General features: G+C 37.5%; 2 protein-coding genes and 1 long non-coding RNA gene across 16 annotated transcripts in view; 1 reads left to right on the top strand and 2 right to left on the bottom strand.

Moving 5' to 3' along the window:
- LOC112182657 (rust resistance kinase Lr10) overlaps positions 1-14,941 on the bottom strand; it is a 46,851-nt gene extending 31,910 nt beyond the window's left edge. The window contains exons 1-3 of one of the 6 annotated variants that reach the window (XM_040514297.1): positions 14,392-14,941; positions 14,071-14,304; positions 657-689 (exon numbers count right to left, since the gene is read on the bottom strand). In XM_040514297.1, coding sequence (XP_040370231.1) covers positions 657-689; positions 14,071-14,304; positions 14,392-14,887 — 763 coding nt within the window. In that variant the 5' untranslated portion in view covers positions 14,888-14,941. Of the gene's footprint in view, positions 1-656; positions 690-8,240; positions 8,403-14,070 lie in introns of all 6 variants that reach the window. The other 5 variants (XM_040514298.1, XM_040514301.1, XM_040514295.1 and 2 more) reach the window with 5 other exon arrangements.
- An 889-nt stretch (positions 14,942-15,830) lies between these two features.
- Positions 15,831-23,258, bottom strand: LOC112177616. Of its 9 annotated transcripts, none has more exons than XR_005804330.1 (9): positions 23,128-23,258; positions 22,867-22,934; positions 22,168-22,317; positions 21,717-21,827; positions 20,215-20,442; positions 19,116-19,194; positions 18,665-18,822; positions 18,436-18,564; positions 17,501-18,323 (listed from the first exon to the last, which is right to left on the bottom strand). It is a non-coding gene; the product is annotated as an uncharacterized LOC112177616 (long non-coding RNA). The 9 variants fall into 9 exon arrangements; XR_005804335.1 differs by having other exon boundaries at positions 21,717-21,795; XR_002927345.2 differs by lacking the exon at positions 20,215-20,442.
- An 11-nt stretch (positions 23,259-23,269) lies between these two features.
- On the top strand, positions 23,270-25,552 carry LOC112197668 (rust resistance kinase Lr10). Its single transcript, XM_040512371.1, has 3 exons — positions 23,270-24,111; positions 24,234-24,260; positions 24,355-25,552. The coding sequence occupies exons 1-3, from the start codon at positions 23,421-23,423 to the stop codon at positions 25,473-25,475; spliced, it is 1,839 nt and encodes a 612-aa protein (XP_040368305.1). The 5' UTR covers positions 23,270-23,420; the 3' UTR covers positions 25,476-25,552.
- The last annotated feature ends 450 nt before the right edge of the window (positions 25,553-26,002 follow it).

Raw genomic sequence — 26,002 nt, 5'->3', positions numbered from 1 at the left:
TAGCCTTGCAATTGTGTTAAATCGACTCGAACTGAAACGAGGTCTACTGTGAAGCTTGGGCAAAGCAAAAGGATATATGAAAACTAAACTATCTATGTCGGGAGCAACCCGCAATCATCTGCAAATTCTTAATCAGAACGATTTATTTGCTTCAACAAAGCAGTAACGCTAAAGGAGGCAAAGTAAGCCTTGTTTGCCTGAGCAGAAAAATGATATGGACCACTGCCAGTGTCTGATGCAATGGTTAATGTTTCAATTTCAAATTTCTGCTATTATGATGGTAAGATAGTTGTAAAAGGCAGTGGTGATGGGCCCCATTTCCAGAACAAGTCACATATGAAGCTCAGTTGTCAAGGATTCGGTTCATCCTTAACAGAAAATGATTTTAGGATCCTAATGGTATTTCATAGAAAAAAGGAGAAGAAGACAGACACTGTTAAAAGGAGTTTGGGTTTTAATAATAGTAGGTTGGCGGACGCTGAAAACAAAGGTGGTGGTTTGGGTATCTGGTGAGAAGAGTGAGTTGGTGATTCTTAGAGATAGTACAAAGAAGAAGAAAATAAGCTAAAACTACCTTTTTGTCATGTTCATCTTTCACGACACTTGCAACAATTGGTTTTAAAAAAAAAAGGGACAAGAATTGAGAGATTCCTAACCTTTGATCACCCTCATCAGGAATTGGAAAAAACCTACAGTGGAAGAGATCGATATAGAAAATATTAGATAGCAGTAGTTTATTTTTTATTTTTTATCTTTTACTTTTATATAGTGATATTCTTTGTACAGTTATTATGCTCACTTATTAATGGACAATTTTATAGAAACTGTGAGGAATAAATGGATATTAGCCACAAATATTAAATTTAAAAGATGAAATTATAACAAACTAAAACTGTATTTTTACTTTCATCACAGTTTAGTGAGGAAGGAGCTGCATCTATAAGGAGTTTCCCATAAAATAAAACGAATAAAATAAGCACAATAAACAGCAAGTAGCTACATCTATAAAGGAGCTTTCAGTAAGTTAGAACGAATGAGATAAGCATAATAAAACGCCACTAGCTATTAGTTAGCCGCTAGCCATCCATTCAGCTAGGTAGATGAATGTATCTACCTATACTATAAATCCAACCTTGAGATTTAATGTCATAGACTTCATCAAATTATAGAATGCCCCTAATACCACTCTGCCTAAAAAAATGAAAATCGTGATAAAACCCCGAAGTATGGTTATGATGATAAAATAAAATAAAAGCACATAAAAACATAAGTGTGGGCAAAACAAATGAGTGTGGTGATAAAGAAACTTCCAAGTTTTTTCTTCATTTACCAATAACACGTTCATCACACAAGCACAAGGCTGGTTATAATAATATAAAGTCTACTGAGGAAGGAACTACATCTATAAGCAGTTTCCATAAAATAGAAGGGATGGGATGAGTGTAATATGTAGCCACTAGCTATAAGTTAGTCACTTGTAAATGAGTCATACATTCTCATATAAGGAGGATATCCTCATACCACAGAAGAGATCCATCATTCCAACTGACTTTCTTGAGCTCCTTCCTTTCTCCTTGGCATTAAAAGATATTATAAATAATTTATATGATAAAACATTTTTCTTTTAATTTTAGGAAAGTTGATTGATTATGTAACTAACTTGTAATTAAATCACAGGTAAATCTAATTATTAATGTCATGCATCATTAACTTTTTTTTTCTTCTCAAATGAGGTTTAAAATCCACTCAAGCTAGGAGGCTTATCCTTAGGCTCATATTAATTTTTAGATGCAACAGTAGGAGGACCCTATTCTTGCTTCTTAGGTTCTTTTATAGGTCATTTGCTGACAACCAAACAGTAGTATTTTACAACAAGGAATCCTTCAAAGGAATAAACTACATTCCTTAAACTTCAACGTCTTCCTCAACTTATCGAACTGGAGGATGCTATCTCTTCCCCTATGCTACCAAGAATGACAAAAACCAAGTGCAATGGGGCGACCTTTGGAGTTTAAAATGGGCTTTGGTTTTGGTGGAGAAACATAAGAAAAGTGAGAACACTTTACCCATCCCCAAGGGATAGATATGCTTAATTAGTCTTTGGAAAACTAGCTCTATTTTTTGCTTGTTTGGGCCTTGGGCTTACTCCCATTCCAGGACTAGAGGAAGAAAAATGGTAGACGAGAGCAAGTGTGGTCGTTCTTGGGTGCTCAAAATCCCTATGGATTTATTTTGTTCAAATGTGATGCGATTTTCAAAAGGAATAAGTGAGAACGAAAGTATTAAGGAAGACCATAAGCCAGTTAGAACTTAGAACGAGTTGTTATATAAAAAAATATATTTGGTATTGTTTTAGATTTATATTACATTTCTACGCTCACATGCATCTTGAATTCAACTTCAGGTGCTTGAAATTAGGGATGGCAATGGGGCGGGTTGGGGATGGAGATCACAATACCATCCCCATCCCCGGAGTCATTCTCTATCCTCATCCCCGCCCCAATCCCCAATAAAAATATATTGGGGATTCCCCATCCCGTCCCCACTGGGGACTAAGCCTCAAAACCCGCCCTAAATCTCCAATAAGAATTTAATAAATAAAATAATTTTTTCTCATATTGCCTTTTTTAAAATCAAAATCTATAACAAATAAATTTAATACATGATTAATTTTATAAATTATAATTCAGTGAGTGCAAAAGTCAAAACACCATTAAAATAAAAGTGTAGCCATTAAAGAAAAATACTAAATGTATTTATTTGTGACTTATATTATAAAAAATAAATTAAAATATATATAAGTTAAATATATGTATATATTATTGGGGCGGGTTTGGGGATGAGGATCACAATACCATCCCCGCTCCATCCCCAATCTTAGATAGCGGGGATTGGGGATCCCCATCCCCATTCTCCATTTGTCCCCAAATTCTCCCCCCATTAGGAGCTGGTATCTAATGGAGCTCCGCCCCGCTGGGGATTTTTGTCATCCCTACTTGAAATCTACCAATCTTGGGTCTAGAGTGTGACAACAGCGTTCTTGGTTAAAAGAGAAATGAGCTCAGGAGAAGATCTACTCTCTGTGGCCTGAGTCATGCTACTTTCCTTACATATTTAGGGTATTCTTGTATTCTTGAATCTAAGTTAATTAGAGTTTGATTAGGACTACTACTTACCTTGTAGTACACGGATTGTATCTGTATATGTATGTCCTGCTTGTATACAGATTAGAATACACAACCCTAAATTATTCTCTCAAATTATATTTTCACAATGTTTGACTTGCTATTAGAGAAAATGTCCTATTGGGACATTAACTCTTTGTCTCTTTGATCTGTTTTCATTTACTCAATTAACTGGGTTTGATTTGTTCCGGATTTGTACCCACTCAAACCTAAACCTAGGGTTTGAGACTCTTTCGGGTTGGTCCAGCATATTCATAGACACAATTCAAACGATCTGTCTGTTAGATTTTTTACAATCGGTTGCTGGCAGGAGAACTGAGATGTCTTCAATAATTAATAAGATTTAAAAACATACTAAAAAAAAGAGGAAGATAAATTTATTTTGGGTTGGTAGGCTTGGTTTCATCATGTGCAACTTGAAGGGTCAGCCATCGGAGGGCTTGGCATCAATTTTGATAGGTTGGCAGTGGGGGTGCGCGTCTGCTATGGCCAACCTCTTTACCTGGATTTGGGCCTCTATGTCTGGGCCTTGGCTATGTGGGCTCAACTTCCTCTGGGCCCATTTGAGTAGGTTTGATTCTTTTCAGGATTGGTCAAGTTGGAAGGTGCCTTGACACCCTCATCCAATACTAAGTGCTTTAGGCTGGCCTGATCTTAGTGTTTGACTTTCTTCGGCGATGTTGGGCCTTTATGGTCTCTAAAGTGCCAATCGTAATTCGGATAATAATTCTATGAAATTGGTAATTAACTCAAGTTGGACTAGAGAAAGCGGCTTATGGATAAGGAATGGCTCATATATTTGTATGCTAGGAAATAGCATTTTGTTTTGTTCCACAATTACGTATAGGTGGATGGAGGACTAGGCGATGATTTTTCTCTATAAGACATGGAGTTATTCTTTGTTTATGGGTTTGCTTTAAAATGCAGGCTAACTTGACTTGTAATGAGTTTGTAGTACTTAGATAGAAGTTTGGTTGTTACCCTATCATTTTTTATGTCTTTAAGTGTATTTAGACTCTGGCTTTTTTGGTTGATCATCTAATGGAATGAACCTTTATTTTTTTTTTAAAATAAGGAAGATAAATTAATTTAGAATACTAGATTTGTTTTGCTCCTGTGGAAGAGAATTTATATATGTATTGATTGATCAAAGATATTTAGGTATTGAGTGTGTACGTACGAACAACTGGTTGCTACTTACTAGTCTCAGTTTCATCCTCTTGATAAAATCTTTTAAATCCATATAATATGGCCTGGTTAAGCATATATTCCATGCATAAATATGCTAAACTATACTGTCAAAAAGAAAAAGGAAAAAAAGTTGCTAAATCAAATGCTTTTTTTTTTTTTTTTGTCAGTGACCTGTGACCTGTTGGTAAGTTATAATTACAACATTGTAAAGGTCATGGATTCGATTCTCACTGACATATGTAAGGGTAGGATGGGTAATGTTTTTTTTTTTTTAAATACTTTTTTTTTTCAAATTAGATTTTATAGGTAGGTTAAATGATCAAAACACACATCAATGGCATTATGTATAATATAATTATTCTTATTATATTATTCTATAATTATGTATAATAATTCGATAAACACATTAGTTTCTATACATAGTCTTCCCATTTAATACTAGAATAAAGTTACTAAAACCCTAGCCGCCTAGAGCGAGTACGACATAAGAGCAGAAAACCCTAGGTTTTTCTGTGTTTCATTTTTGCAATCATGGATGATGTGGATGAGATGGCAGTGTTGGCGGCTTCTCTAGGATTGGCTAATGGTCAGCGACCGGTGGATTTGAGAGCACCACAAGGAGAAAGTTTGAGCAGGTCGCAAACTTACTTGGTTGGCAAGCTTTTGACAGTTAGGGCTTTCAATAAGTGATCTTTCATGGGGGTGTTTAGAAGGCCTTGGAGACTCAGTGGGAGATATACGGTGCAAGAACATGATGATAGGTTCCTCTTTACTTTGCCAGGTCCATTGGACTGAAATAGAATTCTTCGAGGAGGTCCTTGGGGTTTCGATTGTCGCCGATTTTTCTGGCACCATATGATGATGTCGGGCAAATTGGGGTTGTACTACTGAATTCATTGGCCTTCTGGATGAAGATCAGAGGTCTCCCTCCAGTGTTCTATTCTAATCAATGCCCTCGTAGGCTGGCTTGCACCCTAGGGAGGTATTTGCAAAAAGATACGACGGAGTTTGATACAGGTCGAATCCGGATTCAAGTGGAAATTGATCTCATGCAACTGGTGATCTTCCGTCGTTGTTTCACTGTGGAGGATGGGATTGATGTTGACCTGGTATTCTTTTTTGAGAATAAGTTTGGACGGTGTCATGAATGTGGGAAGCTCACCCATGTGGGACTGCAGTGTTCCAGCCCGCCTCTGGATGAGACTTTTGAAGGAATCTGCTTCCCCTACGATAAGGAATCTGGATCGGGTTATTGCTAGGGTGGATGGTACCCCGCTTGCAGGCTCTTCCTTGTTGTTTAGAGCTCAGGTTGGTAGAGATGGGAATGGGGAGCTAGCCCGATTCATGTCGGCCTCGACTCCAAAGGCCTGTGCTCGAAGGGCGCTTCATCCCAAACCTGCAGGGGAGGGCACTTCTAGTAGTAAGTTACCTAAGGGTGATGGTCAGAAGGTGCAGTGAATAGTGCACAAGTTGAGGTAAGATCACCGAACCCTCATCTAGTGAACTAGTTGTGGCCATGAAGTCACCAATAGTTGGTCTGAGAAGGAAAAGAATGGAGGAAGATGGGGTCTCTCCAAAGAAACCAAGACTCAGTCTAGCTATAGGTAGAACCAATTTGGATAATGTTACTATGGGATTAGTTGTGTTGGATTCTTCTCAAGAGAGCACTAAGAAGCGGGGTCATCCTCGAGGTGCCAAAAACAAGGTGAAAACTGATTGTAAGGTGGTGAAAATCTCACCTATGAAGAAAAGCAAGGCTTCGAAGAAGACTGAAAAATTGGTAAATTGATTCCCAGAGTTTACTTTGCCAATTGAGAAAGGTACACCTAAAGCCTTCAAGGGTAAGGAGGCGACAGTTGCTTGAGTTGTTTTGTTGCAGTTAGAATAATGTCTATGCTAGTGGGAGCTTCTCTAGAAGCCTCTATAGAAGTATCTGGCTCTCTCTACCACAATGGCTTGCTTGGCGTAGTAGAGTTAGGTAGAATACGTTGCCTATGAGGCAAGTTGTTTTTATTAGCATAAACTACTCGGAGCTTATATTGTCAATTGGGAGTAGTCTTTTTGTATTATTCTTTGACCGTGATTAAGGGTAATATTAATTTATGAACTCTTCTTTCAAAAAAAAAAAATACAAGAATAAAGTTAGAAACCATCTAATATTTTTCTTTAAATAAATTATAATTAAATGGGGTGAAAAAACCATATAATTTAGAATTTCATAATCAATGGCATTAAATGTTTTTAAAATATTTTCTTTATTCCATTTTTTTAGTTAATTTTTTTTATATCTAAAAGTTATGGGTGGTGCTATTCACACACTCATTTTCTCTATTCACACACTCCCTCTATTTTTCTATTACTTTAATTCAATTATTTTTCACAAATTACCATAGCTACCCTCCCTTGTGATTATGTTTCTTTTTTCTTTTTATTTTTTTTATTTTTTTACTTTTTCTATTTGGCAAGTAAATCATTAATCAAACATCATTATACAATAAATCAATTTAATTTCTTCATTTAAAAAAAAATCAATTTTCTTTACCTATAAATGAAGGAAAAATAATATGTTTATAAAATTATTAAAAAAATAGTTTTCTCTGTGCAACTGAGAACGCGCCTCACGCGTTGAAACCCCAAAGCCCGTGCTTGAGTTTTTTGGTCGTTCTTGTCCGGCTGCGCTGCGGTGTTGGTGCCGGCCTCTGGCCGAGCCGGCGCAAGATGTGTGCAGCCTGACGGGAAGTCTGGTTGTAGGCATGTCCAGTGCATGGAGGCTGAGGTCGGAGGGGGCTTCTAGTTGTTTCTCTCGGTGTAGGGAGATGGCTGTATCTGTGTTGTTGCTGGGGATGGGGACTGAACTGGAGATGGATCTAAACCAGAACGGAGTGGCTCGTGGCTGTCTGTGGAAGGTAGGCTGGGATCGGTGGTTTGCTGGGTTGGAGCGTTGGCTTGATGGATTGGATGAAGGCGGCTCGATGGCACTTGATTCGAATCATGGCGTAGCTCCATGGTGGAGGTTTGGGCGTTTCAACAGTGGTGAGGCACGACAGGCCAGCGGGAACCCACCGGTGGAGGGGGCCCGAAGTCAGAGGCTGGGCGGTGGATATAGTGGTTAGGTGACGGCGTGGATGCAGGTGTTGATTTGGGCTGAGAAGGGATTTGGGCTCCTTGCTGTTTTAGTCTCTTGGGCTTGGACATTGCTAGTGGGCCTTCGTCTGGGCTTGTGCTTGGGTTAGGGCTCAATTTTTGGGTTGTACCCTGGCTGTTTATTTATTTATAGTTTTTATCTATTTATGTTTTCTAGTTTGGATGTGCTTTTTGCGCACAATAATTTCGTACACTTGTCATGTAGGGCTAGTCGGGCCTTGTGCTGTTGTGCCTGTGTATGCACTCTAAGTGCCTTGTCTGCTCTAGGTAGGCAGCGAGTTCCTTGCTTCGTCAGATGGTCGCTACCGCCTAGTGGCACGGTGAAGCTAAGTGTCGTCGGATTTATCCTTCGGCGGCAACATAGTAGGAAAGCTGTGCATATGGTAATTATGCTATGTTGTAATCGTGTTACATATCGAGTTATCTTTCCGTTCTGTCACCGCTATTTCAAAGCAATAGAGTCGCCAGTAGAGCGATCTTTGCTAGTTGGTGCCTAGTTGAATACAGTTATTTGGTAGAGACTCCTGTTAGTATTTCATGACGTTTTCTAGGTGCTTATTATAATCAGAGGCTTAGGTTCATTGTCCCCCCTTGTATTCGACAGTTTCATTAATCAAGGCTTGAGGGCAGCCGCATCAGCCCTTTATTCAAAAAAATATATGTTTATTAAGTGGAATGACATGTATTATTAGACAAGGAATATGTTTCCCAAGTAATTACGTTCATCCAACTGAATCTGAATTGCAAGGTTTGTCCTCAAATAAGTAGGAGGGGTAAGATGCATGCTTTACTCCTTTGTTGTCTTGGGTTCCAATATTGCACCCAGCATATTAGAGTTTCTCGTCTTTTATAGATTGGCAATAAGCCATTTTCAAACGTAGTCTGCAAATTTGGGAAATTTGTAGGTAAAAAAAATGGAGTATAGTTCAAAATAAATTATTTGAACAAGACTTACCTGAGGGGATAGACAAATGTAGACAGACGCATAATCAATAATATGAAACTCTTAATATAATGTATTTTAGATAACTGTATTGAAAGAACACTCAGCCATAAATAATAATAAGAATGTATCATGCAAGGACAAACTTTGCAATTTAGATTCAGTTGGATGAGCGTAATTACCTAGGAAGCATATTCCTTGTCTAATAATACAGATCATTCCACTTAATGAACATATTATTTTTCCTTTCTTTATAGGTAAAAGAAAATTGATTTTTTTTTCCAAATGAGGAAAATTAATTTATTGTATAATGATATTTGATTCATGATTGACTTGCCAAATAAAAAAAGAAAAAGACACATAATTACAAAGGAGGGTAGTTAGGGTAATTTGTGAAAAAAAATTGAATTAAAGTAATAGAAAAATAGAATGGGTGTGTGAATAGAGAAAATGGGTGTGTGAATATGTGATGCCCCGGAAATTCGTATTTATTTTCCGAGGATTTTCCGGAATCTAAATTATGGTTATTGGGCGGTTTCGTGGCTCGTGAATGGAGCGGAAGTGTTTTGGACGAATTTCTATTCGGAAGTATGACTTTAGGGGGGGGCTCAAGGTTGACTTTTTATACGTTAGGATTCTCCAAAAACTTCCTTCACGAAAGTTGTAGAGTGCGTCGATACGAGTTCGTGGATATGTGGAACGCGAGAATCGGAGTTCGTATGAGAAAGTTATAGCCATTGGAAGAAATTTCCATTTTGGTATAAATAGAAGTTTCCCAAGTTGGAAACTTACTATTTTCATTACTTCCATTTCCGGAAGCTCACTTTCTCTCTCTCTTCTCTCTCGGCTGCACCTTCAGAATCGAAGATATCCGGCTGACCCGACTCGGACCCGGTCGATCCGACTCGGCTTTTCCGGCGAGCTCCGGCCATCTCCGGCAACGAGACTTTCCAGATCAGTTCGCCTCCTCCGTCTGGTCGTCCATGTGGTGTTCTCTAGCGTCGATTCTCGGTGGTGGCGGCGGTAGAAGGCAGTGCAGATTGGTGTTTTCAGACCCGGTCGGAAATCCTTGTTCCGACGTCGGCAGGGCTTCAAGTTGAGCTTGGGGAGCTCACAGCAGCCTCCTTGATCGATCCTTGGTGGTTGTTTGGATCGATTCACATGAAACTTTGTTCAACTCGGATTGGATTACTGTTCACGGCTTGTGAGGTAGTTTTCGACCCTTTATGCTTGTTTTCTGACTACGAGCTAGTTATGAAAGTTCACAAGCATGCTTAGATGAAGAACTTTGATGTTGGGAGTTTTGTGAAATATTGAGTTTTGGCCGGCGGCGGTGCGCCACCTCCTGTGGCGGCGTTCCGGCGGTGTTCCGGCCACTTAAGGAACTGTTTTTGGTATTATATATGTTCTACTCGTTGATACGAGCGTTTCGATATATAATATGCAGATTTTGGAGTTCGTATGGAATTGTTATGATTTTTGCAGTTTCATACCGATCGATTTATTCGATCCGTGAGGATTCGAGCGTCCGATCGACTTGTGGTTTGGTCACATCGATCGTGGATGAATTCCGGGGACTTTGGGAGGTCTTGGATGTGGTTTCGCCTCATTTGGTGTCACCTTGGGAATTTTGGTTCGATTTAGGGTTTCGAACGCTATTCCTTGTGATTTGTTGACTGAATGAGAGCTGTAATTCCTTAGGTACGTGACGAGGTATTCTTTGGACAGCTATTTTGGGTGGTTTGGCTGCCTTGCTCTGTATTGAAGACGCAGTGGGAGATTCGAGGTGAGTAATCTCACAAGGTTCATTAATGAACGAATTACCTTTATCGTTTAGTGAGTAAATCTCACGATATTTGTTATGAGCAGGATCAATATTTGTTATGAGCAGGATCGATATGTGTTATGAGTAGGATCGATATGTGTTATGAGCAGGATCGATATTTGTTATGAGGAGGATCAATATTTGTTATGATTATGGTCGATATTTGTTATGAGCATGATTTCCCTATTGTCTTGGAGTTATTAGGTTAACTACGACTATAGTTGGTATTAGTGGCTTTTCTGTGTGGATGGATGACTATGTGTGTATATATATATATTATGGGGTGTATATATGTACATATATATTCATGTATTAGTGGCTTCGTGGTGAATCTTTGTGATGATTGTCACATAAAGCTTGTCTAGAAATATCTACGTGGCTTGTGTAGGAATATCTGTGTGATGAATCGATGACATTAGTATGATGAATCTGTGTGATGAATCGATGACATTAGTATGATGAATCTGTGTGATGAATCGATGACATTAGTATGATGATGAATCTTTGTGATGAATCGATGACATTAGTATGATGAATCTTTGTGATGAACCAATGACATTAGTATGATGAATCTGTGTGATGAATCGATGACATTAGTATGATGAATCAGTGTGATGAATCGATGACATTAGTATGATGAATCTTTGTGATGAATCGATGACATTGGTATGATGAATCTTTGTGATGATTGTCATGTAAAGCTTGTGTAAAAATATCTGTATAGCTTGTGTAGGAATAATTGTGTGATGATCGCTATCTTCGTGATGACCGGCGATATCTGTGTGATGATTAGTTGGATGATCGCTATCTGTGTGATGACTGGCGATATCTGTGTGATGATTAGTTAGATAATTGCAATCTGCGTGATGATCAGTAGGATGACTGGCGATATCTGTGTGAAGATTTGTTGGATGATCACTATCTATGTGATGATCAGCGATATCTGTGTGATGATCAGTAGGATGATGGCTATCTGTGTGATGATCGATGAAATCTATGTGATGATCAGTGTGATGACAGCTCGGTAGCGGAGTTGAATTGTTATTAAGTTAACAAAGACCGAGAGGACTGCTGTGATGGTTGGGGCTACCTACAGACGTCAGAGTGTGGGATTACTATGGTTTGAATTGCTTGACTTAATGTAACCTCCTGAACTAAATTATATGCAGGGGTTACCATGACTTGTTTTGCTTGTTTTGAATTGTGATTGCCTTGATTTCTTCTTGATTTGATTGATTGATGGTTTGATTTATCTTGAAAACCATAGTGGTGACGATTGTGCTCTGTGTGAGGATAGGAAGGTGATTCATTGTTTTCACCTTGATGTCATGTAGATGACAAGGTTTCCAGTGGGAAGGAAATGAGTGTGATCCTTGTGACTCACCATTGTGCATCAAGGGATTTTTCAAACATTATCTAAGGAGGTTTTGTTTGATGGGGAATTTGTGTAATGAGATGCTAAGTTGAGAATCTGAGCATGTAGTTTAGTCACGAGTTGACCTACGTAAGCATGAGATGGAAGAGTGAAGCAGGTGGTTGTAGGTGTGAGATGTATGCTTATCGTGTTTAGGTTGAGGTGACTTAAGAAATGTGTTTTGCTTTGTGGTTTTGAGTTACTCATACGAGCTTCATAAGCTTACCGGGTTTGTTGTGTGGCAACCCGGTGCACTATTCAATGGAATGGTGTAGGGGTTAATCCTGCAGGTCAGGGAAATCGTGGCTGAAGCTGAGGTGGCGCCTTTGCAGCTTTACGGTAGGAAGCTATCCTTGTGACTTTAACTTTGATGAGGACTTCCGTTGTATAGTTACTCTGAGCAGCCCTTACGTTTTATTTTGTTGTTGACAATTTAATTCGTAAGTTTGTGTAATATATAACTCTATGGAGCGAGTGTATATTAACTTTGAGGGTTCAGGGCATCAGTATGTACTTCGTTTAAAGGGAAAAAGATTCCAGGTATTTTGTATTGATGACTGAACGTTCACGCATGTATAATTATGAGATTATATATATCGATTTTCTTGTGTGTAAAATCAGGGGCGTGACAGAATAGGACTACCCAAAGTTATTATCAATTTGTTATCTAATATAAAACATCACAGGTAAAGAAAAATTTAATTGTTAATTTATTTGGCCTCTTTAATGACAACTTGTAGTTTCACCACTATCGAGAAACTATTGATATAGTTTTGGTTGATTGTTCAGCTCAATATTTTGTACTTGATCAATAGGGTGTTTGGTGGACGAGAACTCAAATAATACAAAATCATTTTTTTTTTTTAGGAGAGATAATACAAAATCATTTCTAAGAGTCTTTAGCAAACTTTTTACTTGGCTCCTTAAGAGCATCTTTAGCAATACTAGCTATTTTTGAGTCAAATTTTAGCCAAAGTAGCTACAAAATCATTTTGGCTAGCCACTTTATAAATACTTCTGCATCAGTGCTCTCAATTATAGTGAATTTTGAATTTATATTATTTTTTAAGGGAATGTTAAATAGTTTAAATGTATTTAAAAATTACATAAAATAACTCAAAAGGAATGTTAGAAATTATAGAGAGCCTCATCTCGCTCTCTATATTTAGGAGCGAGATAGCTAAAAGTTATAATAGAGAGCCACTTAGGAGTCGGGTGCAGCTGCTAAAATAAATAAAAAGCTAAATATGCTCTCCAAAATAGCTAAGGAGCCAAAATTTGGAAATCATGTTTAGCTTTTTATCAATTTTAGCAGTTGCATCAGACTCCTAGGTGGCTCTCCATTTAAACTTTTAGCTATCTCACTCCTAAATATAGAGAGCGAGATGAGGCTCTCTATTATTTTTGTTAATTTAAAACATTTCTTTTGAGTCATTCTATGTAATTTATAAATCTATAAAAATATTTAAACTAAGTTTTTTCATTCAATAAATAATATAAATTCAAATCTAGTTAAATTAGAGAGAACTGATGAAGACATATTTCTAAAGTAGCTAGTTAAATTCAAATCTAGTTAAAATAGAGAGAACTGATGAAGACGTATTTTTAAAGTAGCTAGTCAAAATGACATTTTAGCTACTTTAGCTAAAATTTGAATAAAAAATGATTACTGGTTAGCAATGCTAGAGCAAAGTACCTATTTGAAGGGAACAATAATGAATCTTTATATATTTCCTAATAACTAACACAATTAATTAATATGGTCATTTACAAAAAGTCAATATAATAATATATACTAATCATATTAAATAATATACACTAATATATATTAATCATATTATATCTATAGTATTAATATAGTCAAATAATAGGATATTTCATGATTTTTGAACTTAACCCACTACCTAGAATCCAAGTCTTGGGTTAGTTGGGTTCGAGTCACTATGATGGTAGGAATGAAATTCTTTGATCCTCTTTAATAATAAAAAAAATTTAAAAATTTTTTTTTAAAAAAAAAACTTAAGGATATATATATATATATATATTTTTTTTTTTTTTTGAAGAACTTAAGGATATTTTAATATTTCAAGTTTTATATTTAGTAAAACATTCAAATGAGAAATTAAATGGATAGTATATTAAGTAGGAAGTATGTATTAAGTAGTTAAATATGTGTATTTAAAACTTCTCGACGTAATTTTTTTTTACTAATATTTTGGATAGACTATTTGGCGGCCAAAAGTATAAGAGAAGGGCAAATAAGAATAGAAATATATGGAGTAATTGACAGCTACGCGCAAGTAATTAATGGTGTTAGGGAAGCATTTATTCATATTAATTTAATGTACTTGAGAATGACGGAACGCACCTGCAACTGTGCGAGGAAAACATTTGTCAGAATGATATTCATACCAGCCCTCGCATGGATCATATATATAATCATTCCGAAATCCAAGCTCAAAGCCATCCACCAGTGCATTTTGTACGTATGTGAAAGATAGGTCTTCGGTAATTCTAGTAAAATTACCGTCTGTTATGGTTACAAAAAGTCGGGTAGGTGCAAAACTCGTCCACTCAAGGGTGCAACCCTCCTCCACGTCCCCTGACATTATGGCGTCATAAGGATACCTATCATCATTATAGGAAATATAACCATACCTTTTGGGATGGGACAAAGAAGAAGAAGTACCAGTACTGCTAGTACTAGTATCATTGCATGCAGCAGTGTTCACATACAAAGAAGAATTCACTGGATGTGAACACCTGAGAAAGGATATAAAGATTGAAAGAGGTTCCGACAAATTAGGGGCATACGGTATCAAATAAGAATCATATGAGGAATAAAAAGGAACGGAATAAAGAGGAACGGAGGAGCAATTGTTCTTCTGAAAGCCAGGATCCACGACTCGGATTGTTTGGTTATGATAGTTGATTGCCTTTACGTGGTATCTCTCAGAAGAAAAGTCTAAGACAGTAATGTTGTTCTCACAATTGAGAGCATAGGATACGTGGCCGCAGTGCTTTGGATCATTTTTAAGTCGGAAAGGGTAGCTTATGTTATGGATATTGCCGCAAGAAGACGGGGTACAGTTCTTACGACTATCTGTCGACTTAGAGCTACAAGCAAGAATAACTAACATCAAAGTCCATGCAGACTGAGTAAAGGACCTTCCAGTTATACCCATAGAAGGAGCGAGGGAAGGAGGGAGGGAGGGAGGGGGAGAGACAGAGAGATTTGTTCTTTTTTAACTTCAGAGAGGCCAGTTATATATTACATACGAGTTGTGATGTTAAGTGATCTTGTGCATAGGTAAGCCATATGTCAGACAGTCGGGCAGTCAATATTGGAAGGCCATGGTGGACTTGGTCTTAATTTGTTGTTCATCTGGATTTTTGTTTGTGGAAAATTTCGTCTTTCCTTTTTTTATTCTTCTTCTGGAAAATGGTCAATAAGAAATTATTATTTGCCATTGATTCTGCATTTCGTTGAAATTAAACTAGAAAAAGCATCCACGTGTTGCTGCGGGTTTGGTTATTTTTTCATGAATTTTATACGTAATAGACTCATAGTTTGACAAAAACAGAAAGTTCTGGTCCAGCTATAGAACACTAAATGTACAAAAAGGAAGAGAAATTCAAAGTAACAACAACCAAATACTGGGAGAGAAAATGCAGTTCTGTTAGAACATATAAAAGATAAAGTTGATCACTTGCAGACTTTTCTGCCTAAGCTGAAAAACTTTATCCAACAAGGTATTCATTATCTAATTATATTACCAATATAGATTCATTCACTTTCAAGTTGATGTGAATCAAAAGAGCAATGCCTAATTAATCATATGCCTTGCAAATAAACTGAGAGAGTTACCTCCTTTGTAGCTCAAGTATATATTGATAAAGTAATCTGGGGTTCACATCCAAAACTAATTGGCAATGGATGGAGTGGCCCAAACCCTTATAAACCCATCAAGGTCCCATTTTTCCCATGTGGGATGTATATATTCTCAACATGCCCCCGCACGTGTGGCGAATTTTCAAGCCATACACGTGGACAACTTTTGGGTGACGTGGAGCCCGTGTGGCCGTTAGGCATGCACACGTGGGTAACCCGCTCAGCCGCTCTGATACCATGATAAAGTAATCTGGGGTTCACATCCAAAACCAATTGGCAATGGATGGAGTGGCCCAAACCCTTATAAACCCATAGGCAAGGTCCCATTTTTCCCATGTGGGATGTATATATTCTCAACATATATGTTTCCTTAATCTAACAAAAAATCTCCGCACTTTCACCTACATTACTCTGGTTTTTCTAAACTTCGCAGAGGTGCATGATTGTTCGGTTATATTGAGTAACTAATCATCAACAAGTCTCATATGTTTCTCACCGCCTTCCGTGTCAATGACTTTATCCCTCATTGCCATTTTGAATTGAAGTTCAGCATTAGCCATTAACCCTATAAGTAATAAAGCATAATTGTTAGGCCAAAAGAAAATCCATAGCATATATTTGAATCCTAGACATTGTGCTTTTAAAAATGTAGGTTTGGTAAACCAATGCCACTCATAGGAAAACCATTATTTTTCCTTGCATTTCTAACCAAATATATGTATAACATGTTCACCTATCATCTTGCTTGAGACTTGCAACCTTTTATATTCAATTGAAAACAATCGCTTCAGATATACCAGGTCAAATATAAGTTTTTTCAGCATTGCTTTAGTATGGACTCACCAATAGCCTAAGAAGCACGGAAACGGGTACGAGTTTCCGGATACGATACGATCGGAAACGTGGAAACGGCAAATCTTAAATGTAATAGGAAACGGAAACGTGAAGGAAACGGCAATTAAATATATATATATATATATATATAATTAGAAAAAAAATTATACTGTATTCTAATCCTCATTCTCAGCCAAAACAATAAAGAAATATTGCTTTTAATTTTTAAATAGATCGATCGAGAAGAGGAACGACCCGAAGCAGAAGAAACCCGAAGCAGGAAGAGGAATGAGCGACCCGAGCAGAAGAACGACCGACCGACAGAACTGGGTCTGCGTCTCCTCCGAGCAGAAGAGGAACGTCGGTCTGAAGACTGGGCGTCTGGGTCTCCTCCGAGTAGAAGAGGAACGTCGATCTGAAGTACGAACTGGGTCTGGCGTTTGGGTCTTCTCCGAGCAGAAGAGGAACGTCAGTCTGAAGTCCGAACTGGGTCTGGCGTCTGGGTCTCCTCCGAGCAGAAGAGGAACGACTGAAATAGACGAGAGAGAGGTCGCGTTGGTCTCCTCCGAGCGGAACAACAGAAAGAGACGAGAGAGAGGTCGCGATCTAGATTCCTTTTTTTTTTTTTTTTTTTTTTTCAATTTTTCCAAGTAAAAAGTCATTTTTACCCCACGTTTCCTATTTATTTACATTCTGGCGTTTCCACATTGGATACAGACGTTTCCAAATTAGGATACGCGTTTCCGGCCGTTTCCGGGCGTTTCCAACCCGTTTCCGACCCGTTTCCACTTCCGAAACGGGAAACGCGAGCATTTTCGCGTTTCCGTGCATCATAGCCAATAGCCAGTGTTGGCTAAGAATGCGCAAGTTTTGTTGCCATTGTTACTAATGGCCTCCTCAAGTTGGAGTTGATATCTATGCTTCTCATTTGCTTCAATTTCCTGCAAACTATGAAGCACGGATACGGTATTTTGGCCTCGTATCCCGTACTGATCCGGGATACGGGTACGATACGCTTGGATACGCTCGGATACGCGTGGATACGCGGATCCTGATTTAGATACGGTCTGGATACGTCGTATCTAAATAGGATACGAATTTTTGTAATTAAATTGGATACGCAGGGGTACAACTGACATTTTCCTTAAAAAAAAAGAAGAAGAAGAAGATAAAGACCTACCCAAACTATCTGCAGCAGCCGCTTCTCTTCTCTTCCAGTACGTGCTTCTCTTCTCTCCTCTTCTCGTCTCTTCTCCTCTCCTCTTCTTCTCCTCCTTCGTTGGAGCTTCTGTTCCTCTTCTTGGAGAGGGAGAGAAAGAGCCTGGTCGTCAAAGACCTTGAGGAATCCATGATTGCAGACTTGCAGTATTGAATATCAATTGAGTTTGAGGAATCCATGATTGCAGCTTGCAAAATAGAACGGGAGGAAGGCCAAATCTACTTTCTCAGAGGCCATCATCTCATCCCTAAATTGAATATCAATTGACCTTATCCATTTAATGACGTTTAGTTAGATGCTCCACCTATATATGGACTTATAAATGTATTTATTTATTTATTTTTTATATGGAGGACAATCAATGAGATATGTATTCTTGGTGGCTAGCTTGGTGTGTATTAAACTATTAATTGATGATGAGGAAAACTGACCTCTATATATGGCATACGATACTATTAGTCTAGTTATGAAGGATTACTATTAGAGACCGTGGTTAATTTCTTTCTCTATATTATACATGTTTTATTTATATTTTAAAAATTAATATATATATATATATATATTTAATTAACGTATCCATCTCGTACCCGTATCCTAAAATATTTTGAATTTGCCGTATCCACGTATCGTACTGCATCGTATCCGGATACTCGTACCCGTATCGGTGCTACTTAGCCTGCAAAAGATGATGTTGGTAATGAGATCGAAAGCCAACAAATGTTGTAACGTTTATGAGTCTTAGTACGAACAGAGATACAACTCAATGGGGGAATAAGTATAGTACTTACCCCTATCAGAGCACCTTGCTGTGTCTATGTTTACAATATCTTTTACAGGAGAAGTTTAATTTCATCATCTAGCACTAACTTGTTCAATTGTTTCTTCAGATTCTCAGAAACCTCCTCCATCGCTTATGCCTTGATAACAATATTAAAGATCAGTAAATAATTCAACTCAAATCAATATAGCTATTAAAGATCAAGCAAACAAATGATAAAAGAGGTTCTGGACAAATACCTCTATAGTGTAAGCGAGTGAACTCTCATCAATGATAAAAGCCAATGCTTCAGAGTTCTCATTACTTATCCTCCACCTTCTCCAATGCTTTAGCTTCATGGGTTTCTGAGTTCATTATTATTTGTTTCATTCCTTGTCGAAGCAAATTGCAGGCATGTCTGGAAGCAAGATAAAAAAGAAGAAGCATGTGACTACATTTCTAGAAATATTCATATACAGTACAGTACCCTTTGAGTCTCTTTCACCAAATTTTCCAAGCCACCTATAGCTCACTGAGTTTGTTTTTCAATACAATTCCAAGTAAGGTTAAATGATTAGTGTATACACCTCCAATTCTAAACTCACTCTTACTTTCTCACACCCCATAAAAACAAACACAATTTGACAATTTGATTTTCCTAAGATCAAAATCTTGAGAACAAAAATCAAAAGGTCAAACCGTTGGGCTAACATGTGCAATAGCTGTGATAGAAGGCAACACCCTCATCCAAGTATTGTCCCAGCAAGACTCAAAGCAGCCTTTGCACCTTCTGCTTAGACAAAAATCATGAACCAAATCAATGGACAGATAGGAATTAGCTAACCATAACTGCAACAGATAACTCTCCAAATTTATGCATCCATATAATCTCGGCATATGGGCAACCCACACTACCATCATCAGTGAACTCGATAAAACTATAAACTCAATATAGAAGCCAGTGGCTGTTGATGTGGTTATCTTGTAAATTCAAGTATGAAAATACTTTTTAGGGGCAAACCAAATTAATATATGAGTGGTTATCCACTGCTTGTATTCGGTTTTCTAAATTACTCATGAGTCATGATAGAACCCTTTGTTATCGAGTTTCGCTCCATGCAATCCTATGTGGTTATTAGTTCATATCAGATACTAATAATAAAAGAAATCTGAAGTGCTTCTAGTGTTGGAAGCACTATAATGGCTTGCAAACCCATACAGGGTTCCATGGTTCATGATTCAGGCTTCAAACCCATTTTATTTACCCCATCATCAAGTCTAGTACCACTGACTTCCATGATTCATCAGTCCAAATTCCAAATAAAGACAACAGCAAGAGAAATAAATAAAGAAAGAAAAATATTTATAAGATTGAGAGAAACAGTTCAGTTTGGTTGTGAACTGGCTTTTTGCAAGTTAATACAGGCCAAAACAAAAGTCGATGCACAATATTAACAGACCTCCACATGATGATCAGGAAAAAGAAAATCCAGAATTTAAAAACCATACATACATTATATATATATATATATATATATATATATATATCTTATACGATATATATAGGATCCATCTGTATAGATATCATCATCTACATCCAGAAAGCCGTATGCTTTGGAAGAAGCTTGTACAGTTTGGGAAGGGGTTTTGATTGATCAAAAAGAAGAATCTACTTCAACCGATATGCCCTTAGGCATGGCCATACATAACATAGAAATCACACTTGGAAAGGGTGGACAATTAGCTAGAGCAGCAGGTGCTGTAGCGAAACTGATTGCAAAAGAGGGGAAATAGGCCACATTAAAATTACCTTCTGGGGAGGTCCGTTTGATATCCAAAAACTGCTCAGCAACAGTCGGACAAGTGGGGAATGTTGGAGTGAACCAGAAAAGTTTGGGTAAAGCCGGAGCTAAATGTTGGCTAGGTAAGCATCCTGAAGTAACAGGAGTAGTTATGAACCCTGTAGACCATCCCCATGGGGGTGGTGAAGGGAGGGCCCCAATTGGTAGAAAAAAACCCGCAACCCCTTGGGGTTATCCTGCACTTGGAAGAAGAAGTAGAAAAAGAAATAAATATAGTGATAATTTGATTCTTCGTCGCCGTAGTAAATAAGCGAGATAATAGAATTTGTTTCTTCGTCTTAAAAAAAAAAAAAGAATGAAAACATGTAGTAATTAATTGTGACACGTTCACTGAAAAAAATCCTTTTGTAGCAAATCATTTATTAGGAAAAATAAATAAACTTAACACAAAAGCAGAAGAGGAAATAATAATAACTTGGTCTCGAGCGTCTACCATTATACCTACAATGATCGGGCATACTATTGCTATCCATGATGGAAGGGAGCATTTGCCTATTTATATAACAGATCGTATGGTAGGACATAAATTGGGAGAATTTTCACCGACTCTAAATTTCCGGGGGCATGCGAAAGGTGATAATAGATCTCGGCGTTAATAAGTTAATAATTTATTAATTCTAATTAATAAATAATAAAAATAATAAAAGTGAATATAAATGCTTATCGTTTATTAATGAGAGGTGAACCTTATAATTATGGAGAAAAAGAACAGAAAGCCGAACCAATATACAGAAGTAGCCGCTTCAGGCCAACATCTATGTATTTCTGCTCACAAAGCGAGAAGAGTAATTGATCAAATTCGTGGGCGTTCCTATGAAGAAACACTTATGATACTAGAACTCATGCCTTATCGAGCATGTTATGACATTTTAAAATTGGTTTATTCTGTAGCAGCAAACGCTAATCACAATAAAGGTTTGAATGAAACAAGTTTAATCATTAGTAAAGCTGAAGTCAACGAGGGCACGACTGTGAAAAAATTAAAACCCCGAGCTCGAGGGCCGGGTTATCCGATAAGAAGATCCACCTGTCATATAACTATTGTGTTGAAAGATATATCTGTAGATGAACAACTAGAAAAAGATAAAAGGACAAAAGAGCGGAGGAATATTTAAAGAAAGAATATTCTATATTAGAAAAACTACAAATACGCTATATTATGTTATGCTTAAAAAAAACCGAATGGATAAAAAAAAATAAAATACACCGATATGACGTTTCACGATATATATAGTAGTGGGGGACTATGGGACAAAAAATTATATATATATATAGATATGCCATTTCTTGGTACATCATCTAAATTTTATAAACTCAAAAATTGATGATGACTTAAGGAAAATTATTGAAGCCTCAACTGTGGAGCTGTTTAACTTCATTTAAATACACTTCAACGGTCGGTAGTGTGATCAAGAAATATGTAGTGTTAAATTCTGAAAGGGAACTTAACCTTAATTATCTAGCGCAGCACCAGACCACTCCCATACTGAAACCCCATCTGCTATTTCTTGCGGTGTACTCAAGGAAACCTTCAGCACATTCATCCCAGGTGCTTTTAATACTGCAAAGTGAATGGCAGGTGGTTCTCAAGTTAAAACAATAACTCCCCAAGTGTTGGTGGCATTGACTACGAACATGACTACTTCTAAGTACACAAAGGATGTGAAAAGCAAGGAAGTACACAAATCCATTTAAACATGAGCATTAAATTCCACAACCAAATAAACATGACGGACAAAGTGATAATCAGTAAACCAGAATTAAGCATAAGTAAATCACAACATCTCCAGCTTAGTTATAAATTTCCGCTGCAGAATGCATAGTTTGGTCTTTGGTGTCTAAAAGAAAAAAATTTATAAGAGAGAGCTTTTATAAGAAGAAAAGAAGATTGATATTCTCACCTAGATAAGAGCTTTTAGTAGGTTCCCAATTCTCTAGGAATGCCTCATTTGGCAGCTGTACCTCAACCAAAGCAAGCTTTGGCTCAACTCTTTGAGCATATGCCCTCCCTTTGTAGTTTACTACTAACCATTGTCGATCCCAACGAAAACCTGTACATCCAAAACAGACAGGAAAAATCCTCATCTTAAATATTACCCAATTAGAGATTATAGATATTACTCCCTCCTGGAAAATCAATCTGTATAGATAAAGTTCTGATCATGCCAATAAAATAACCCCACAAACTAATATATTAAAAGAACATTAAAAGATGAATATCATGTAAAACTCAACAAATATAGGGATCGTATTGAACTGAGTCGAAAGAATAGATTGATGCTTGATTTAAAGTAATCATGCAAACAATATGGTTCAATAATCTGAATTTGTTCTTCATGAACATTTCTTTCTGGGCCTTAACAAAGCAACAGACTTGCCAGTAGTTTCCATGAATAAAGCTTAAGGACTCAACTGGCTCAAAAGCAATATGAATGAAAGTAGAAAAAATAAGAGGAGAAATGGTGAGGTTGGTTATACCTACCAGTAGGAAAATCACAACTCAATTCTCAAATAATGAAATCAACTAACAAAAAATGAAAATTCGAAGAAATATTTAAAATCAATTACAACTGTATACAATCAAACCCCTGGCAGCTTACCCAACCCAAACTCTCCCCCACCAATTCTTCTCTGCTATTCCATTCTGCAAAGATTCACAAACAATATCCTGCATATCAAAAAAGAAAAGAAAAAAAGGCATCAGAGAACAACCAAATCAGGAATCAAACGAAAAAAAAGGCCCCACACCTCCGACCAAAGGATTCAGGCAAGACCAACCGAAATGTAGGCATGCAAGCAAGAAACTCAAAAACAAAAAAACGAATTAGAAACCAATTACCCAGAGCAAGAAGAAGCAATACCTTTCTTGGCCTTGATAAATTCTCCCTTCCTCCTCTCCGATTTCAGTCCTCTACACATAACAACAAAATACCACCATCAGTGAACTCGGTATTCTGTTTTCACCTCTCCTCTCTGTGGAGTGAAGTGTTCGCTACGATAGGACTGAGCAGGCGGGGGCAAAATCGTCTTTTACTATATCGGCTCGGCTATTAGTATATAGTAAATATCATTTAGTATAAAACAGTTCGTTTTGAATTATTCATAGAAGGTACCAAGCTTAGTTGCTGAAAATTTCATCTTATTTGGAGAGAAAATGCAGCGTCTAATCCTCATATCAGCCTATTGCATGCTAATGTCAATGGCTTTCTTCAAGGTGTGCCATAATGCATGCACAGAATCAGAGTGTGGTGACCATGATGATCATCGCCTTGCTATTCATGTCCCGGTCAATCGCGCCCGTTGTCGTGGTGGTTATTTTCAGCAGCAGAGCGACAAGACGGTTGTTGAGCAGAAGCAAATGTTAGTAAAATTCTTTGTGAAACACATAGATTATAAGCACCAGAAAATTCAAGTACATACTCCAGATGATTGCTTTCTCCTAAAGCAATTAGAAACCCCAAGCATGAAACCAATGTTCTCTCCTTTGAACTTCTCAGAATATCAGCCGTATCAGTGCATCAGCTTATTCAACTGTCCCACAGCTAATTATCCGCACATGCAAGTCCCCTGCCTCAGTGACCTGGTATACAAAAATATCTATGCCGTTTCTTCGGAGGTTCAAGCCCCACAGTACTGTACAAAGATGTATGATTTAATAAATCCATACGGACCTATGCATCCGGGTAACTATTTTTGGTATCCAGATAACTATTTTTTGTATCCAGATAACTATTTTCGGTGGTCTACACCAAATTGTACAGAATGTGAAGCGAAGCGTAAGAAGTGTCAATTGAAGATCAACGGCACCGAAAGTGAAATTGAATGTGTTCATTTTAGCAAACCAAGTAAGGGTCGATAAATTAAATCTTATGTCACATATATTTCCTACTCAAATTTTAACTGTCGTCAGCTTCTTTCAATTTATTCTTCAACATGAATGGAACTCTGATTTGTAATTTTTCAACAGGTGCAACAAAAACATTAGTGTCTACAGGTGAGTTGTAAAAATATATAACCAGTATTTTGCTCCATTTCATGTTTTGAAGAAATTGCGGATATGTTAACCTAAAGGAAATCTCTCGTTGCAGGTGCAACTGTGACTACAATCATTTTACTAATATTGGTGACTGTATTCTATAGATCTGATAAAAAGGAAAGAGAGAATCAATTGAAAATTGAAAAATTCCTAGAGGATTACAAAGCGCTCAAGCCAAGCAGATATTCCTACGCAGATATTAAAAGAATTACAAATCAATTTGAGGACAAGTTGGGCCAAGGAGCGTATGGAACTGTTTTCAAAGGGAAGCTTTCATCTGAAGTTTTTGTTGCTGTTAAAGTCCTCAACAATTCCGAAAAAGGAGATGGGGAAGAATTCATCAATGAGGTGGGAACAATGGGTCATATCCATCATGTCAACGTGGTTCGCATGGTTGGCTTCTGTGCAGAAGGATTTAGACGAGCTCTTGTTTATGAGTTTTTCCCCAATGGTTCGCTACAGGATTTCATTTCATCAGCAGACAACAAGAATTCTTTCCTTGGTTGGGATAAGTTAAAAGATATTTCTCTAGGCATTGCCAAAGGAATTGAATATCTACACCAAGGATGCGATCAACGAATTCTTCATTTTGATATCAAACCTCAAAATGTTTTGCTAGATCAAAACTTCACTCCAAAAATTTCTGATTTTGGGATGTCCAAGTTGTGTGCCAAGGATCAAAGTATAGTGTCAATGACTATGGCTAGGGGGACTATAGGCTATATTGCGCCTGAAGTGTTCTCCCGGAATTTTGGAAATGTGTCATATAAGTCAGATGTCTATAGTTTTGGAATGTTGTTGCTCGAGATTGTAGGAGGGAGGAAGAATATTGGTGAAACCATGGATAACTCTGGGGAAGTATACTACCCAGAATGGATACATAATCTTTTAGATGAAGGGGAAGACCTTCGAGTCCATATTGGGGAAGAAGGATCGAGAATAGATTCTCGAATTCCAAAAGAACTAGCAATTGTAGGCCTTTGGTGTATCCAATGGCACCCAATGAATCGTCCATCCATGAAATCAGTGGTTCAGATGTTGGGAGGAAGAGAAAACTTAACCATGCCACCTACCCCTTTTGCCTCTACAGGTCCTACAAGAACTAATGCAACAAGTCGCCCGGCTGCAAGACGCTTCAACCTCGACTTAGAAGCAATTGTTGAATTAGAGTAAAAATGTTGAATTAATTATTATTTATGCATCGAGAGTTTGGAAATGTATGTACAAATTAGTTATATGTGCCAAAGTTTCTGATTTCATATATGTGGTTGCTGCGTGGTCACATATATGTGCATGACTACTGCATGTCCTTCTTCTATCCATCAGTTTGTAACTATTGCTTTTTTTTTTTTTTGAATCAATGAAAGAACTTTATTAATAGAGCTCAACTAAGTTGATTACAATCATGGAGAAGCACATCTCGAATATCTTCGGGTGCTTGTTCAAACCAAACAAAACCTTGCTCTGCTTCAAAACCCAAAGCAGCTAGGCAGTGAGCCACCACATTACATGATCTAGGAGTGTGTTGAATTTTCACACCCTGCAACCTTCTCCAACTTTGTTTTATGTCATCAATTAAACCTCCATTGGTTAGTAACTCATATTGAGGGCTGGAGACTTCATTAACTGCTTCTAAGCAATCACTTTCGATTACAACATCATGTAACTGTAATGAGAAAAGAAGATCCATACCTTCTCTA

Source organism: Rosa chinensis, chromosome 1, assembly GCF_002994745.2.
Source record: "Rosa chinensis cultivar Old Blush chromosome 1, RchiOBHm-V2, whole genome shotgun sequence".
NCBI classification, from domain to species: domain Eukaryota; kingdom Viridiplantae; phylum Streptophyta; class Magnoliopsida; order Rosales; family Rosaceae; genus Rosa; species Rosa chinensis.
This window is presented reverse-complemented; position numbering and strand designations above follow the sequence as displayed.